Source organism: Vanessa tameamea, chromosome 7 (assembly GCF_037043105.1).
Source record: "Vanessa tameamea isolate UH-Manoa-2023 chromosome 7, ilVanTame1 primary haplotype, whole genome shotgun sequence".
Lineage (NCBI taxonomy): Eukaryota > Metazoa > Arthropoda > Insecta > Lepidoptera > Nymphalidae > Vanessa > Vanessa tameamea.
In genome coordinates, this window is record NC_087315.1 from 780,558 (window position 1) to 800,870 (window position 20,313).

The 20,313-nt window shown below is 33.0% G+C and overlaps 1 protein-coding gene across 1 annotated transcript in view; it reads left to right on the forward strand.

Moving 5' to 3' along the window:
* LOC113392175 (tachykinin-like peptides receptor 86C) overlaps positions 1–19,062 on the forward strand; it is a 76,302-nt gene extending 57,240 nt beyond the window's left edge. Inside the window, exons 7-11 of the mRNA XM_064215393.1 lie at positions 347–497; positions 6,870–7,066; positions 10,379–10,503; positions 15,014–15,154; positions 18,650–19,062. Of these exons, the coding sequence (XP_064071463.1) occupies positions 347–497; positions 6,870–7,066; positions 10,379–10,503; positions 15,014–15,154; positions 18,650–18,675 (640 nt within the window). The 3' untranslated portion in view covers positions 18,676–19,062. The remainder of the gene's footprint in view (positions 1–346; positions 498–6,869; positions 7,067–10,378; positions 10,504–15,013; positions 15,155–18,649) is intronic.
* The last annotated feature ends 1,251 nt before the right edge of the window (positions 19,063–20,313 follow it).

Here is a 20,313-nt window from a genome sequence, read left to right on the forward strand (position 1 = left end):
AACGGGCACATAGTTTAAAGACCTTTAATTATTTTTTTAAAGTGTCGCTCTTAGTCTCTTTGACTCCCCGTTCAAAATCTTTTGGTACTTGCCAAAATATATATTTAAAATATATTATGATATTTTGCAAAACGTTATTTTTTAGTTTTTAAATAAATATTTATTACGTGTTCAAATTTGAATCAAATTATATGGTTATACGGTAAAGACAAATTAAGTATCAAGACTATTTCATTTCTCAAATCCGGTATACTAAATGGAGCTTTGACGGTTAAATAAGATTAAAGTATATGTTAAAGATTATTTTGTTGTATAACATTATCAACATGATCAATTCCTGTTACAGATATCAAGTGCTATTCTTCGTGGTCACATATGCAGTGCCCATGCTCGGGATGACCTTCTTCTATTCAGCGATGGGAAGAGTACTTTGGGGTTCAAGATCCATCGGCGAACTTACACAGCGGCAAGCGGACTCGATACGATCGAAACGGAAGGTATTGTATAAAAATAATTTTGTCTTCTTTATTAGGTATTGCCTTACATGTATATAAATATTAATTAACTGTATAAATCATGACCGTTTGGAATGGGGGCAATGCTAGCAATAACATTTTCCGGGAAAGTATATAATATATCATCCTATCATATAGATATAACAATAATTACTCAGCCTTTTGTATCGAATGTATTGTCCTTCCAAAGTATTAATATATTACTTACAAGTTTTCGCCTGTGACTCCGCTTGCGTTTTAGGAATCGGATGTCAGGTATTCTTCACGCAATACCTTTATAAATTACTAGCTGTTGATCGCGGCTTTGCTCACGTGAAAGTTGAATATATTTACAGATTAACTTAAAATATAACATTAATTTAAGACCTCTTTGTATACCCCCATTGGTGACCTCCGTAGTTGAGTAGGGTGTACACCGGTTTTCATGGGTACGCCACTCCGAGGTCCCGGGTTCGATTCCCGGCCGAGTCGATGTAGAAAAAGTTCATTAATTTTCTATATTGTCTTGGGTCTGGGTGTATGTGGTACCGTCGTTACTTCTGATTTTCCATAACACAAGTGCTTTAGCTACTTACATTGGGATCAGAGTAATGTATGTGATGTTGTCCAATATTTATATTTATTATATTTATTGGTGTCTATTTCACCCCTTATAGTAGAATATCCAGAAATGCTTAAATACGTATCTACTCATTTTTATCAGTAGACCAAAAAAGTTAATAAATGACGGATTTCCACCACCTACTCATCACATATTCTGCCGCCAAACAACAGTACTCAGTATTCTTGTGTTCCGATTCGAAGGGTGAGTGAGCCAGTGCAACTACAGGCACAAGGGACATAGCATATTAGTTCCCAAGGTTGGTTGGTGGTTCCCATTGTCTATGGGCGGTCACCATACCATCAGGTGGCCCATATCTGTACCATAAAAAAAAAGTTTAATAGAAATAATTAAAATTTAAACCTTAATTTTATTTAATTTTTCTTTGCAACAATCTCTCCACTTAAGGGACATCTATAACTTTTTTTAATTCCTAGGTCTTGATTCGAGTACAGATAATTATTGTACGATTATTAAATTTTACGTTCGTAAATAATTTTATTAAGTATTCACCAATTACTAATTGTACATACTTCATACACATAGTATGTAATTATAATAACGCATATAATTAAATCTTTACAAATTGTATATATGTGTTAATATGAAATGCATGATTATTTGACTAAGAAACAATTTCAAACGTTTATCTTTCATAATCAAAACAGAAGATTGCGGTTACGGCGAAGGAAACAGTTGTGATAATAGCTTTCTGGGTCACATGAAAATCTGACAAAATGAGCTCTACATCTTCTCTTCAAAATGATAGTCTTATCCCATCTTAGCCCATTCGTGGGATATTTAGATGATCTATATTTATCGTAATTAATTTAGTAGTTTACAAGTAATTCGATGAACACACATAAATCAAACATACATGATATTAAAACCGTTGCCTTTTGAAGTTAATTAAACAAGTGGTTTAGGTAGAGCCATTAATTCCAGCTTTTTCATCGTAAAACTCGTACACTTTGCTTGAATAAATCATTCGAAGGTACTCGCCGCTTGCTAAATTAAATTTTTTGTAAGTAGACTCAATTTATAATTATTTTTTTTTAATACTTGGATTTACTGGCTACCCAGATCTCGTGGACCAGTTCCGATATTAGAGCAACGTACAAACCTTCGCTACTGGTAAAAAATTTTACCTATTTATGTGCTTCTATTGTCAAACTGAATTGTATTATTGTGTCACTGATTAAAAATTTATATTATGCACAAATAAAATTTGGGTTTTAATAATAATATAATCTAGTAGGATTAGGTAGATATCTAGGTAGTTTTTTTTTGTACATCAAATTTTTATGTTAACTAAAGAACGCAGGCGTTCGATCGTCATTGCGTTCTAACTACAGCGATGACTCGTAGCTTTACAAGCGTAAATAACATTCTACAAAATAATTTCCGACATATTATAGAACGTTATAAGATTTTCAAACCCTACATATTTTATATATTTTAATAAGTTTATATCATGTAGTTAGGTGGACTAGAAAATGGGCCACCTGATGATAAGTGCCATTCATAGAAATCGGAATCTTAAGAGACGGTAATCGTTGCTTTGTGACACCAACCTTGGACAAAAAGAGTGTCTGTCTGTGTCTCTTAAAACCGGAATACTAAGTGTTACTGTTTGGTGGTAGAATAGCTACCTATCCTACCACCAAGTAAACGTTTTTTTATATAGCGAATATGAACTTATTTTCAAATTAAAATCTATAACTATTCCAATCCAAGAAGAAGTAATAAACATACAGATTTTATTATTCCTTTGCTAATGCTATATTTTGCTTTAAAAACAGTTCTTGTTTAATATATCTTTATTTATAATACCTTTCTACATAGCTACTTATGTCCAATTCAATTTTATTTCCAAAGTTCCGATAAAACTTCGCAGATTTTTTTTCGTGAACCATAATAGATTATTCAAGATTTTGACTGCGTCAATTCAATGTCAAATTTGTTTGTTAGTTTTGTCCTTTCTTGTGTTTGGAATAGTCTATACGTCGCTGTGTATGTAGTGGAAATGCTAATTCGAGTTCGATTGACTCCAGTTCTATTGGGACCGGTCAATTTTATGAAGCCTAGGACGATTCTACAAATTATTTAACTTTTTATAGACCAGAAGATAAGTACTATTGCATGGCATTTTAAGCCTAATGAACGCAAATATTAGGAATTATTTTCAATTATTAATATTTATTTATGATATTAAAATAAAAATTTGAATTTTGAGTAACTAGCTGGTATCATGGTTTAGAACTGTCGAGGATGTATTAGACGTTACCATTCGATGACGAGATAATCGAGTGAACTGAGACGTAAACAGAACGAAAGTCTCTCGATATGTTTCATGAAGTTTTTGCCATCTGGGATTGCCAACTTGCGATTGGAGAAATGTTCAAGTCCCTAAAGGGATAATAATTCCCTAAGGGGAAGGGAAATACATCATTTCTTTCTCATTGAGATGATATAAAAACTCAAACCTTCTTTCATACGTCAAGCTGCGTACGAATGTGTTATGTTCAAAGTAATATCAGGAAGCTTGAATAAATTATATTAATATACTATATGTAAAAAAATACACTAATTAATTCGATTTGATTATTGTTTATACAACTTGTATGAAATGTATGTCACTTGATGCTTGGTTTGGAGGCTTCGGGCACGTGTATGCGAAATACATATGTGGCACGTGAATTCCATATAGCGAATAATTTTATACCAACAAATATAAATAGACGTTCTAAAACATGCCTGGAAATATCAGGTTGAAAACACAAACAGAAGATCCGTTGTTGAAACATTGAAGGATTACGGATGAATCTTTTAAATTATTCTATTCGCTCATGCATATAAAAGTGAAAGTTTCTCCTCCCCCTTTTGGGGAGAAGGGTTGGTAATTGCTCGCTGGTGGGTACATATTGCACATTCTCATACGCCACGTGCAGGTTTCCTTACGATGTTTGATGGTGGCTGAGTTTGAACCCGTCCTACCAATCATCAATTATAATAAGTTCTAATCACTCGACCATCTCAACTCTACATGCTCAGCCGCATATGATTATCACGTTTATTCTAAACTAAAAAAATAAATTATTTTCCTTCCTCATAATTATTAAATAAATATATAAAATAAAATAATTTTATTAAAAAATATTATATAAAATAGAATAGCATTTTAAGGATGCGACTTTTACTTCATTTATATTAAAAATGTAGTCATTTATTTATTTCATTTCGCTGTTCTTCGGTGCTAAATTTGCCCAGGTAAAAAAAACGCTTTGTCAATTATTATCACGGGTGAAACTATAAAAATAGCCATATAAAATGCCATGCCATCTAAAAAAATCAACTTTCAAACCGAAATACAGCGTCGACCTTTCATATATCCGTACGAGATATAAACTCGAGTGATGTCCTTTTTTGTATCAGTCGGTCGTAAAATTAATGTATAAATCAATACCCGCATAAATTCTTTAGAAAAAATGTTGAGGCTTAAAATGTATTTATTCCTATAAATCGCTGATTGCTTAATCCAAGTACAGGATAGTTTTAGTTTACTATTAAGATTTAAAAAATGAGAACATTTAATAAGCATACAATACATTGTAGTGATGATGGCGTCATGACTGCCAATCTCAAGGGACCAGCAGGCTACGCAGACCATATATATACGCCTGTGCGCAAAACCAGATACACTCTATTCCCCCCTTCTCATAATCCGATCATACGAAAAACCTGTCAAAAATGAAAATCAACAATAACAAGCATTTATTTAATACTAGCTGTTACCCGCGGCTTTGCCCGCGTAGAATATGAATATATTTACAAATTAACTTAAAATGTTACGTTAATGTAATACCTCTTTGTATACCACATGGGTGTGTATTTCAGCCCTTAGGGTAGAATATCCAGATACGCTTAAATGCGAATCAACTTATTTTTGATCGGTAGCCCAAAAATAAAATTTCTAGCTTCTAACTTCAAAAATTACAGACTTCCAGACTAACCTGTATACGAAATGTTAACCCTATTTCTCCCCTTAGGCGTAAAATATCCAGAAACGCTTAAATACGTATTTACTCATTTTTAATCAGTATCCCAAAAAACAGTTTTTTGTTTTTAATTTAAAAAATGACGGACTTCCATAAAAACTTTCATCCCTTATTTCACCCCTCAGAGGTAGAATATCAAGAAACGCTTAAATACGTATCTACTCATTTTTAATCAGTAGCCCATAAATGAAGTTTCATGCTTCTAACTTCAAAAATTCCATACGAACGTTCAACCCCTATTTCACCCATTTAGGGGTAGAATATCCAAAATTCCCTCCCGAGTGGGTGTCATGATATGTTATTTTATAAGTGTACAGCCTAAAATATAAGTTTTATGCTTCTAGTTCTAAAAATTCTAAACTTTACAGCACTTTTTTCCAAATAAAAGTTGCCTATGTCCTTTCTCAGGCTCTAGACTATTTGTGTACCAAATTTCATTTAAATCGGTCCAGTAGTTTTGGCGTGAAAGCGAGACAGACAGTCAGACAGACAAAGTTACTTTCGCATTTATAATATTAGTATGGAAGTATGGATTGTTATTTCAATCGCTAGAGAGCTCCTATAATAACCGCTTCCGATCGCTGCTAAATTCAAAGTGCTACAGGGAGAACCGCGGCCTCCGACGCGCCTATAGCACGCTCCCGCCGCCCCGGCCGGCCGGTACCACCGCAAACGCTACGTTCCGCAATTTTTAAATCTGTAATATCTTCGAAAATATTCATTTAAATTACATGCTGTAAAGGGCCATATTGACCTATATTGAATGCACAATTTATTTAAGGTACCTAATTGGATAAGGATTAATGCTATATTGCTTAAAATCGCTTCGAAAATAAGCCACTATTTCTCGTAAAATGTAAACGATAAAAAATGTTTATTGTGGGATATCTTTAAGAGATAGACATATACCATCGCGGACTTTTTTATAGACATTTTTGAGGTGTACAATTCTAGTAGGGCTCAGCCAGCGTTTACAATGTAAGCGCAAAAAAAAATATAAATTTACGACATCACATTAGAAACTTTTATCAATTATCTTTTTTTAATTATCAGTGTTACTTAACTATATTATCTATATATTACATACAAAAACCTTCCTCTTGAATCACTCTATTATAAAAAACCGCATCAAAATCCGTTGCGTAGTTTTAAAGATTTAAGCGTACAAAGGGACATAGGGACAGAGAAAGCGACTTTGTTTTATAAAAACACTTTTCATTTAATAAAATATATACATAAATTCAATAATAGATTTCAAATATATTCTGTCAGAGCCATTTCCATGATATTTAATGAAGAGATTAATATAAAAAAGGTATAAGATTTGTCTGTTTTTTTTTCTTTTTATTATTTACACTATTAAGCAGTTTTCATCCGGTTTCTTTACCGGGAAATATTTTATTTATAATAATAATAATAATAAATAATAATAATACATGTTGGACAACATCACATACATTACTCTGATCCCAATGTAAGTAGCTAAAGCACTTGTGTTACGGAAAATCAGAAGTAACGACGGTACCACAAACACCCAGACCCAAGACAACATAGAAAACTAATGGATTTTTTCTACATCGACTCGGCAGGGAATCGAACCCGGGACCTTGGAGTGGCGTACCCATGAAAACCGGTGTACACACTACTCGACCACGGAGGTCGTCAAATTTATATAACATTTGTTTTTATTAACAGGTTGTGAAGATGTTTATCCTAGTCATCGTTATATTTGGGATCTGCTGGTTGCCCTACCATTCCTACTTCATCTACACGCACTTCAATCCCTCCATACTATACATGAAGTATATTCAGCACGTCTACCTCGGGTTCTACTGGCTGGCGATGGCCAACGCCATGGTCAACCCGATCATCTACTATTGGATGAATGCGAAGTAAGTTTTGTTTATATTTTGCTATGATGATTATGTCCTTCTCACGGATTTCAATGGCGGTCTATCTCAATTGCTCAGAGTATATTATTGTGCCGTTTCTGAGGTACATTCACCCCTACCTGGATCAAGTCAAACAATATCTTCGAGAGATTTATTTCGACGTTTATCGGTCCCGGTACGACATTTCTGTTAAATATGACCTTGGTCTTGTCTAGGTACATGTTGAGACCGAATTGAAGACTTGACTCGCTAAGGTACGCAGCATTTCGAAAATTACAGCGACTCTGCAATAAAATATGTTAGATGTTCTCACATATTACATATAATCCAATGAATCTTTAATAAATATGAAAAACCAACATAAACCTTAATCTAGGTATTTTACTCAAATTGAAATAAACGTATTTAAGGTTAAGTCGCTGCGTGTAGACGGGCCATAAAGATAAAAAAATGTTTATATTTGAACGAGGAAATTTGAATTTCAATCGTCTATTTCTTCAGCTTTTGTATAATTATATATTAATAAAAGAATATTATATTAAGTTATTTTTAAAAATCAAGTTCTTGGTGCTTGGTACACAGCTCTTATTATAATTATGTAGAGAAATAATTATGATAATTATGATATGCAATAACGTATACAAAAATCGACTATTAATCTATAAAATATTACCTTTATCAGTCTTCGTAAATATTGTACAATTAAAAAAAAAAAACATGATATGAAATCAAGGACTTAAGTGAATTGCATTGAAAGCACATTTATTCTTGAAATGACTAAGAATTTAATAATTATATATATAATGCGGTTGGTCCTGTGGTTGGAACGTGTCAATCTCAACGGAAGATTTTGGGGGTTGATCAGTAACCATCAAACTTCATTACGAGTCATTTTAAAAATACTGTACAAAAGTTTAGTCTCTTTTTAATACCATTTTAATGATTCAGTGTGATTTGAACGCTGTTTCACTCATAAAAACGCGTTTTTTATTTTTTTATTTCGATTAATTATATTTTTTTTTTTTTCTAAAATTACCAACATTGAAACGCAACGCCCAATTACTCCAAATAGGCGTTCCGCGCCGAGCGCTTGCAAGAGGAGGACGTTTCGCTCGTTGTCGCATGAGACACTCCCACGTAGCAACAACCTACACATAGTTATTTTCTACGTAAACTGACTCGCGGCTAAGACGTTTTGATCTGAAATATTTATGTATCTGTTTAAACTTCTATAAACTGTATTTTTTTATTATTGTTTGTTCAAAACTAGGTAACACGCATTTATTAGTTACTTTAATCTTAAATTAAAAAGAAAACCTTTAATATATTGTATCTATTTATAAACTTATAATTAAGTTGTCATTTATAATTAAGCTACTACCTTAAAGGTAAGGGATATTTTTTTTGTAGAATTTGCATAATATCATATAAAAGTCACGATGAGTGAGAATCAATTTTAATATTTTACTCAAAGTTTAATAAATCCACTATATAATACAGTATATTATAATTATTCCAGTAATTTAGTATGATACGTATGTCGTTTTATTTCCTATGCAATTGTAAATTTATACGGAATAAATAATGTAATATCATCACGACACTTTATATTGATTGGTGACCATAACTAGTAGTGATTACACTCGTACACGCAGTTACACGCACACAAGCTTAAAATTGTTAAAAATTAAAATGTGTCAATTGGAAAAAGCGCTCTGAAAAGGAAATCGTATCATCATGTACTCAATAATTTAAATATAACGGCTTTTATTGAACATTAAGTTAAGTAATAAATCCGATTGCCTTGCTTTAATATTTCATCAACAAAATTATTTTTTTCTTAATGAAATGCTGTTTGGAGATGATGATGTACTTGTAACTTAATTTGTTCACGGCGGCCATTTTGAACGAATAGCCATTTTTATACATATCCTATCGTGTCATCGAATGCCGTCGATCAATGCCGATACGACTATAGTCGACAGCTGCAGATAATTCAGGCGTAGAAGCAACGGTTTTACATACTTTCCGAGGCACAATTTGAAACTTCAGGTAGCTTGATCTCGGCTATAATATCTGAAGCCTTATCAATGAGCCACTAGACAACAATGGAATCAAAATATAACAAACTAGCGACCCGCCCGGTTTCTCACGGGTGCAAAGCTGATACTAAATATACCACAGAATGTCTTACACACGTTTTCAGTGATTAGACAATACAAACCGCTGTGTCCCTGCGTTTTATACCTGTAATATCTTCGAAAATATTCATTTAAATCACATGCTGTAAAGGGCTTTATTAAATGCATAATTTATTTAAAGTACTTAATTGAATAAGTATTATTGCTGTATTGCTTTAAATCGCTTCGAAAATAAGCCATTATTTCTCGTAAAAAGTAAGTAGCACCACTTTAGAAACCGCTAAAGTTATCAGTGTTTCTCAACTATATTGTGCATGTATTATACGTGTAAATCTTGTTCTTGAATCAATCTATCTAGTAAAAAACCGCACCAAAATCAGTTGTATAATTTTAAACATCTAAGCATACACAGGGACAGACAGCGATGAGCGACTTTGTTTTATACTATGTAATGATAAGAAGAAAACATATTGTATTAAAGAAGGTTATATTGAGAAAATTATATTTCCAATTTGTTTACGATATCTCTCGTTTTACAACAAATTAATTACTACATAATGTTGATTACTTATGTTAATGATAATTACTTTATTAAACAATTAATAAACGGTAGGACGACACATTTAGGAGCTGTTACTTTATTTTTATGTAAATGCAAAAAAAAAGATTCGTGTTAATGGATTATATTAGAGGACAAACTAAATGTCTTCGAAAGATGATTTTTAAAAAAACATAAATAAATTTATTTATATGTGCGATATTTCCGAGTAGAATCTAGGTGATGTTAATCTCTGAAATTATACTGAATACCACAATTTTATTAAATCATTCACTCTTTTTGAAAATATTCTTTTTCGATAAGAGCAAAATCAATTGGACGGACTAAATTGGTTATTTCCTCTTGGATAAACTAGTATTGGCTGAAAAATGTTCTTTTTTTAACTTTGATCAGTCATACCTATCGCTTTGATCGAAATAGAAAGAATCGGGATTAGAGATAAATGTGTATTTAAAAAAATATCTATATATTTGCTGTATTGGTAGATATTACATATTGTTTATATATATGTATATCGTTTTTTTTTATATCAATTACATAAAAATAATTGATAAATTTGTCCGTATATTGTTTCATAAACTTTTTCTGATTTTTATAATGTTTTATTCACAGGTTTAGGTCATATTTCCGTACGGCAATTCTGTGCCGTTGGCGAGACACATGCTTCCGAAGGAAACGGCCGATGCCAGAATCACCACCGGACTTCATCTCCCAATCAGGCAGCCGATCCAGATCAGGTTTTTACTCGTTAACGTAATTATAATTTGAAGTGATTTTAAATATATTAAATTTAGATAATATATAAAACGTGGGATCTTAAATGAAGGCTGGTGTAAATTCGGGGAAGCATAACAAACTGCTTAATTTTTTTTGTATTATATCGGTAGTCGGACGAGCAAATGGGCCACCTCTAAGTGGTCACCACCGCCCATAGACAATGGCGTTGTAAGAAATATTAACCATTTCTTACATCACCAATGCGCCACCACCCTTGGGAACTAAGATGTTACGTCCCTTGTGCCTGTAGTTATACTAGCTAACTCACCCTTCAAACCGGAACACAAAAATATTGAGTATTGCTGTTTGGCGGTAGAATATCTGATGAGTGGGTGGTACCTTCCCAGGCGGGCTTGCACAAAGCCCTACCACCAAATAAATTTGTATTTTAGTACGGCTTGATATGTAGTTATAGAGGTTGTTTACTTGATAGTAGGATTTTGTGCAACCCCGTCTGAGTAGGAACAATCTACTCATTATATTACTGCCAGGCAGCAATACTTTGTATTGTTGTGTTCCGGCTTGAAGAGTGAGTGAGTCAGTGAAACCACAGACATAACACCTTAGCTTCCAATGTTGGTCGCACATTGTTGATATGATGAACGATTAGTATTTCTGACTGTAGCGATGTTTATAAGCAGTACCACTTACCATCAGTTGACCTACTTGCCAGTTTTCCTACCCGCGTAACATATAAAATAGGAAATCTGCACGTGTCAGGTGAAATATGTACCAATCCACATGCAGAGTCGAGAAAAAACGATCCAAAACATTTTTCTCCAGATAGGGGGAAGCTTTTGACAGCAGTTGGTAATTTATCGATGTGTAATAAAAACTAGTGATTCATATGATATTTTCGATCAACCTGTATTGTGATGCTACTTTTTTGAATAGTTAGTAGGGATTACGATATTTGCTCATAGAACCAGCATCGAACTTGCAACTCGCCTATAAATTTGCTCGTATACCGTTTGAATTTTAAACAATACCATAACCTCGTACAAATTTGTTAATAACTCACTTGATACAGAAACTATTGCCAACACTAAGCGTTGTGATTTATTGTATATTCATTCTCATCGGAGCCGAGATGGCCCAGTGGTTAGAACGCGTGCATCTTAACCGATGATTTCGGGTTCAAACCCAAGCAGGCACCACTGAATTTTCATGTGCTTAATTTGTGTTTATAATTCATCTCGTACTCGGCGGTGAAGGAAAACATCGTGAGGAAACCTGCATGTGTCTAATTTCAATGAAATTCTGCCACATGTGTATTCCATCAACCCGCATTGGAGCAGCGTGGTGGAATATGCTCCATACCTTCTCCTCAACGGGAGAGGAGGCCTTGGCCCAGCAGTGGGAAATTTACAGGCTGATTATGTTCATTCTCATGATAAGTAGCTCTAGACTATATTCAAAAGACATTAAATGGAACATATACAAAATATGAAAATATGCAAAAGCTTAGTCAAAACATACTAATATTGTATAATCTAATTTCAGTAGTTTAAGATGACAAAATAAAATCACGTATTATAATAATTTTCCAATAAATCTTTTTTTCAAAAACTTGCAATCATTTCATCATTTCTCGTGACAGATCAATCATTTAAAAAAAATAAGTATGTATATGTATTTTTGCCAGTCTTAAATAATGTGCCTAATAAAATTGTACTAATTAAAGTTTAAGAAATTATTAAACAACTAATTATAATAATAATTTTATAAGTACATAATAGCAAATGTGACCATATTGAGGCGCTAGTTATAAAAAATTGAAATTTATTGTTATTGAAAGAATTTTGAGCGAAAGAGACCAATATATAAACATGAATAAAATTTAATAAAATAAATATATTTTTGAACACATATACAAAGAAGTAAGCACTATGCACACTAAAAGTAATAAAGAGCGATTTCAGAGAGGGAACATAACTTTCTAAAGAATTTTAGAAATTGCCACTTTCAGCGCGAACATACCATAACGCGAATGAGTCTGCATCGCATTCCATTTTATATTCATACAAAATATACAATTTAATAACATCCAAGTAACATTCCTTTGAATTCCTAGACGATCTCATATTCATATATAGCATGTTGCGGATATTTAAATTGCAACGAGGAAATGTTTTTGTTCGTGTATTGCATCATATAAATGTATTGTCTAACTACAAGCTGCGGGTTCTTAGACTTAAATTCCGTTAAAATCCGTTCCGGATTTTGCTACAATTGACGATTGGTCATTTCAAATAATGTCTAAGACCACCAGTCTGGTGCACTTAGAATCAATGATCGTGATCTTTAGATTCGAAACAAATTGGTAACCAAATAGTCATTGTATTCAACTCAACTTAAAACTATTAGAGACACATTTACAGTCAGTTACTTCATCTTTTTTTAAATAAAACATCCAGCTCCTAAAAACATTTCGTATTTGCAGCAAACGTTACGTATTTAAGAAGACGTTGCAATCTGAAAATCAAATTACGAGCACAGTCAGTCAGGCGGTAATATTTGACCAATCAGACAACACTTAGTTCCAAATAATTTAATTAGCAGAACTTCTCATCCAATTACACCTGATACAAGAGACTAATAGAAATACTGCAAGAGATGAATATTTAATTAAATAACTAAACGTGAAATCTATTTTATTGAAGAAATTAAGCCACTAGTTATATCGTCTTTGAGATTTCATGCTCGAACTTTTTAATGACATGCCATTTGTTCTGTTAAATTGAATTGAAATTGAAATAAATTTACACATACTGCTACAGAAAGATATATTAAAAAGGACACGATGTATAATAATAATAAAGTGTCTGCATATCAGTGAACTGACACAAAAAAGGTCACTCAACTTACTTGAGCCGAGAGGGCCCAGTGGTTAGAACGCGTGCATCTTAACCGATGATTTCGGGTTCAAACCCAGGCAGGCACCACTGAATTTTCATGTGCTTAATTTGTGTTTATAATTCATCTCGTGCTCGGCGGTGAAGGAAAACATCGTGAGGAAACCTGCATGTGTCTAATTTCAACGAATTTCTGCCACATGTGTATTCCACCAACCCGCATTGGAGCAGCGTGGTGGAATATGCTCCATACCTTCTCCTCAAACGGGAGAGGAGGCCTTAGCCCAGCAGTGGGAAATTTACAGGCTGATTATGTTTATTATTCAACTTACTTTGAGAAGCATACAATGACCCCACAAAGTTCTACGCTGATTTTCACTGTACACATACCAACAACAGTGAGAGCTACAAATACATCAACATTATTACAGGTGGTAGGGCATCCTGTAAGGTATGGGCGAGTAATATAATGAATGAGTATCGTTCGTGCTTACAAAATGTCTTTCTGTTTGAGGAAACAAAAAGAAAATAATTTAATTATAATTATTTGTTGAGTTTATTGTAGGGGCGCGCCTTCGGGAGCGAATGGATACATACCCAAAAGTTCTCCCAATTATTTTACAAACAATAAGCAAATGTGAAGTTTATACACTTGACTTCGATTTAGGTGTTCCGGTTTGAAGCGTAGTTTTTATGTAGTTCTCAGAACAAATAATTCTATACTGATATTATAAATGCGAAAGTTACTCAGTGTGTTACAATTTCACGGCAAAAGTTTGAACTGAATTTACTGAAATTTGATATCAAGCAAGCTTGATCTTCAGAAAGGATATAGGCTACCTAGACATTTTTATACCTAAAACCTACGCTCCCCTTTGGCTGATTGGCTGCGTTTTCTTCTTATAGTGCCAGTGCCACTGTGTATGAGCGTCGGTGTCGCTTCCTGTTCGGCCTTAGATTGTTTTTTTTCAAACTACGTCCGCTTACATAAGTATGTTTCCAATCAGTAATGAGTTGTAATATTTGAGAGCAAAATTTTATTAGGAGAATTTAATTTTTTTTTTAATGTTCGAATTTTAAAAATAATATTCCTTCCATATAAAATTCAGTCTATGTATTACGTGCTGTTAAGAAGATTCTTAACGGCACGTAATAAATTCTAATTAAGGAAGTTATGACACCAAACTTGTTAAACATGTCGTTATTTAACATCGTAGGTTTTTCATATTAATTTTATAAAAACTGGTATGGCATAGTGGATCATGGAAAACTTAAAGGTCACATCTTCAAACACACGCAAGCATCGCGGAGGTGTTTGTGTGTATTATATATTTGTGTTTATCTCGTGCTCGGCGATGAAGAAACTTTGGACCGGTTGAAATTCTACCAAATGGGTACCTGCTTGTATGCATGGTGGAATGATTTCCAAAATATTTACTCAAACGTAGAGAGGGCCATAGTTCTGCCTTAGCCCATTATGATAAAAATGGAATGAAAGTAATATTTTTGCCATATCAATGACTGTGTCTGTCAGAGTCACAGTCTACTCACCACTGAGACCCTATCGTACAAAGAACATACTCGGTTTTTGCACTATGAATGATTATTTTTATAGCTGTAGAGGAGCCCAGAAATTCAAGAGGAAATGCAGCAGTCGCATGGCCGCGCTCGTCGTGTCGGGAGCCCGGCCAGCGGTCGCAGAGACCGCCTTCGCTTGCTAGCTGTCCACGTTGTCCGCACCGGACGTACTACGACGGTAAGACAAACAAAATAAAATTAAAATTTATACTTTATTTTATAAGAGTCTTACAAGCACTTTTAAGTCGTCATTTTCATTACTACCCCAGGTTCGGAATGTCGATAATATTCGCCTAGAAACTCAAGTATGTGTAAAATTAGCTTACTTAAATTTAATTGTAGGTACATAATAAATGAAATACTTTATGAAAATAATCGAATAATAACTCCAACCATATTAATGATACACATAATATTTTACATAACAATATGCCTCATTAATTAAATTATTCTTATTATTGGAATTCCAGCGAGTATCTGTGGTCATCATTTATCGTGTGATTGACAAAGTTACATTTTTATTTTCAGGTATAAGCGTTTGTCATTTTCACATAAGTTGTTATATATTTATGATTTTTTTCATTCATTCATCATTTCATTTTCATCAAAAAGCCACAGATTATTTCGCCAATGGCACGTGAGAACGTTATTATATTCAGAGTTTCTATGGTTGTGTCGATGACAGTTGACCGTATTCAATGGAAGAGGATATATTGCGTCATTTCCAATTAAATTGGGAAAAGGTTTTGGAAATGGAAATCATGACGTTACGTTCACAATTGTCTGCAACAAGTAGAATATTGTTGTTCTTATAATATTAAGAATATTAATTTTATTTAATATATTATATAGATCGAATGATGTAAAAATGTACAAAAGGGATGACTGAAAGACAATTGCATGTGGCGGAGATGAGAATGCTGAGAGGAATGTGTGGTGTTACGCGATAGAATAAGGAATGAGTATGAGAGGAAGTTTGAAAGTGGCACCGATAACCGAGAAGCTATGTGGAAACCGGCTGTCATGGTATGGGCATTTTATGCGGAGGAATGAGGACCATGTTGTGAGGAATATCTTGAGCTTGGATTTAGATGGATATAGAGGTAGGGGACGACCAAAGTACCGATGAATGGATTGTGTGAAAGACGATATGGTTAAAAAGAATGTGAAGTACTTGTGAGATGACGTCCGACATAGGAGTATTTAAGGAGAAGACATGCTGCGCCGACCCCAAGTAAAATTGGGATAAGGGCAGGAGGATGATGATATAAATCGAATGATGTAGTTATAGTTCTGAGAGTCCATCCAACATTTTCTACGTTATATTCGAAACGTCTCGTTATTAAGGACTTATGAGACTATAAGCCCTCTGTAGGGCTTTATATTTGCTCAGTAAAGATGGCAACTTCAAAAATTTATTTTAAAAAAAGTATCAATATGAATCTCATTTTTTCCACTGATTTATAAAAAGTTGCCATTTTGACTTCTTTTGAAAAAAAGCTAAAAAATGTGATAACTCAAAAATGATTCACTTTTGCATTGTTGTTACAATTATTTCGAATAGTCACATCTATCTCCTCCTTACGGGAATACGTAGAATTACCAATAAACTTGTATATCAAAGCCGGTGAGTAACACATGCTTCATTTAATCTTATTGAATTAACTAGAAGCTGTATTCATGGTTAGATTAAATGCATTGATTAATACCGTTCCGGCTATAATATAACGGATTATATACCAATAATCGATAAATTATACGAATACCCATTGAATAATGTACCCTTATTAATAACTAAAGACCGTTACTGTAAAATGCTCTTTTTCTAATTCTCTGTGAATAGTAGATTGTCACTTGTGTTAGAAATGGGGACGATATTACAAGGGGTCATTCAGGACAGATCCTGCGACTTTTTACATCACCAAACGCACCGTAACCATAGCGACATGTTGACGCTTAACTATACTAATATTCCAAAGAGGTAAAACTTGTTTGTTTATATGTATGGCGTAATCTCCGCAATTAACGATTTTTTTTTAATAGTTGAAAGCTAGTACTAGTAGGTATTTATACATATTTATATCATAAGAGCCGAGATGGCCCAGTGGTTAGAACGCGTGCATCTTAACCGATGATTTCGGGTTCAAACCCAGGCAGGCACCACTGAATTTTCATGTGCTTAATTTGTGTTTATAATTCATCTCGTGCTCGGCGGTGAAGGAAAACATCGTGAGGAAACCTGCATGTGTCTAATTTCAACGAAATTCTGCCACATGTGTATTCCACCAACCCGCATTGGAGCAGCGTGGTGGAATATGCTCCATACCGTCTCCTCAACGGGAGAGGAGGCCTTAGCCCAGCAGTGGGAAATTTACAGGCTGATTATGTTTATGTTATATCATATCATTTTCTTTATTAGTAAGTAGCAATTCTTCTGGACGGGGGAGAGGATAGGTCCCTAGTTAAAATAAATATGATAAAATTAAGTTAAGCGCTGATAACTTATTATATTTTTACATATTGTTTTCGTAAATGGTTTCAAATGAAATGTAGAGAAAGGGGCTGAATAAACAAAAGCTACCCCTAAAAATTGATCGTGTTATTGTTCGACTAAACGTTGTTGAAGTAGAATCCGTACTATTACTATGAACCAAGTATATTAATCATATATAAATATTTTTTTTGTCCTCTCGAAATTGCTCGTACTCTCTACCCTTTTTTAACGGCTTCATAATAGTAAGATGTACTCAATTTGAACGTTTGCATATATATATTTTTTATGTTCGAGCGTAACTCTTCTCTAAACGGATATGCACATTCTTTTTTAGTTCGAAAGAGGTTTATTTCGAAATGATCCCGTTTAAATTTCGTTAAGATCGATAGTGAGTTTAGTTGATATATGTATTTACATCGGAATTATATTTATCGCTTTATGCTATTGATGTGGTTTATATTTTTTTTTATTAAATTATTTTATAATATTAAATATATTGTTCTGAAAACACAGTAACAGCCAGCCTTTCAGTTTTCTTAAGAAAGTCGTGGATATATACGTATACTATAATTGATATGTTCTATATTTAAAAACATAGAATTCAATTTGAAAATTTGCGTAAATGAATGTGCGTTAATGATATAATGAATACTTCTCATGTTTCAACAAATCCATATAATTATTTATTAATTAATACATTCTGCCCGGGGCACTTATTCGGTTCTATAATAAGATGCCAAGGTTATTTTCAACTTGGTCTGTTCAAAAATTTAAAGCTCATGTCAAAAAAGATATATAAAGCAAACACTAATTATATCGTTAAATATTCTGTTTGACCTAAAGGTTGACTGGCAGAGAATGCTTTCAGGCATTAAGGCCGCCTTTTGTCCCATTTACTTTGTCACTACAAACTTTGTACTTTGTGGTCAATAAAGTATTTAAATAAATAAATACTAGAATATGTTAAAGATAACAAAACGTGGACTTTTAGACTATACGTATATATATATATATATATATATAAAGATCCTACATATACTGTGTTATTAAATGGTGGAAAAGATTAACTACTGAGTTTCTTGCCGGTTCTTCGGTGATAGCTTTATATTTAATTATACAATGTAACATGCCGATTTAAAAGTGCTTTTTTTTTAAATTAGGTTTTGTTTTTTTTTTCAGCGTTCATTCATGGGCGTAAAGTATAAACGACTACGAAAAATGAAGAGCTATTTCTTTAATTGGTGTCTAATTTAATTGTAATTGAATTTTATATTTGTAATACAATGTAATTAAAAGTGTATTTAGATAAAATAAATATTTACTCATTGTTATATAATTAAATCGGCTGTAGAGCTGTTCTGTAAATCAAATCCGAAACTCACTGGACAATAAGATTAAGAAATGTTAAGTGACATGTCACACGTCACACTTCATCGACTGTAATAGTAATAACATTTAACAATCATTATAATGTATCATGGAAGGTAAGTTTTCAACATTTTAAGAGTGAGATCCGAAGTGAGTTTAAAAGTAGGTAGCACACCTAATTTTAATATTCAGATTTTGATATGAGAGGTAATTTACTCTTAATGAATGAATGTAAAAAATAATAATGTAAGTATTTTTAAGCCGACTTCAAAAAAAGGAAGTGCTCAATTTATTGTATAGTATCGTAATAAGCTATAAATATAGCCTCTTGAGAAGAGTTTATTCTATCACACTTCTCGAATGCAGGCTTGTATGTAATGATATATTGGTTTATACACATGTTGCAGAATTTCAGTGAAATTCAATACAGCAAGTTTCCTCGCGACGTTTTTCTTCATCGCCCAAAATGCGATAAATTATTAACTCTAATTTAGTACATGAACATTCAGCGGTGCTTGCCTGGATTTGATCTCAAAATCTCCGTATATAATTAAACATATCGTCAGTCGATAGGAAGAAACGCTACAGCGCTAAATTGTTACTATTGTGAAATGAGATTTATAGGAAAAACCTTAATACTCATTTTCGAAAAATACCAATTCGGCGCCTTAAGCCCTTCTTCCTTTCTAGACATGAAATATATTTTTTATAAAGGCTCGGTAAAACTTTTATGCTCAGGAACTGATTTTGGTGAATCCTTTTGTAGGTTTACAATAATTAGTACTTGACGTTGTTAAAGCAATTTTTTGAAGTCAGATTAAATTTAAAAAATATATTTCGTATTATATACAGAAAATCATTGTTATATAAGAACAAAATTAATATTGTATTTTCAGAAAAATACAATATGTGGCAATACATTTCGTGGAAATGCACTTAAGGCATTATTCCACAAATACTGACATATAGCCTATTCCAATGGACGTGGGAAAAAAGATAAACAAACCTTAGATTTACGTATTTCATGTGATTTGCTAATAATTCAGCTGTATTGTGCACTACTAAGATTTTTTGATTAATATATCTATATTTATATAATACAACACTATTACACTTAACTACTTATTTCTACTTTAATATTCATTCCAAAATTCCGATTACAGTTTCGTCGACGTTCAAAACGTTATTTTTTGGCGAATCCAGCTCTCGACCAATGATATTGCGTCAATTTGCTGTCAAATATTGTTTATTTGGCTTTTTCCTGTTATGGTTGGAATAGAGTATAGGGAGATTATCTTTATATTTTTATCAGCCCTTAATAAAAAAAATTGGCATCACTGATGTCGTGCCAGTCTCATTCTTCAATAGACAAAATATAGACTAAACTAACCAACCTTTTCAATTTGCATACTATCGGGGAAAATATATTATGTTTTGATTAAAAAATGAGTGATCCAGTGTAAGGACAGTGCGTA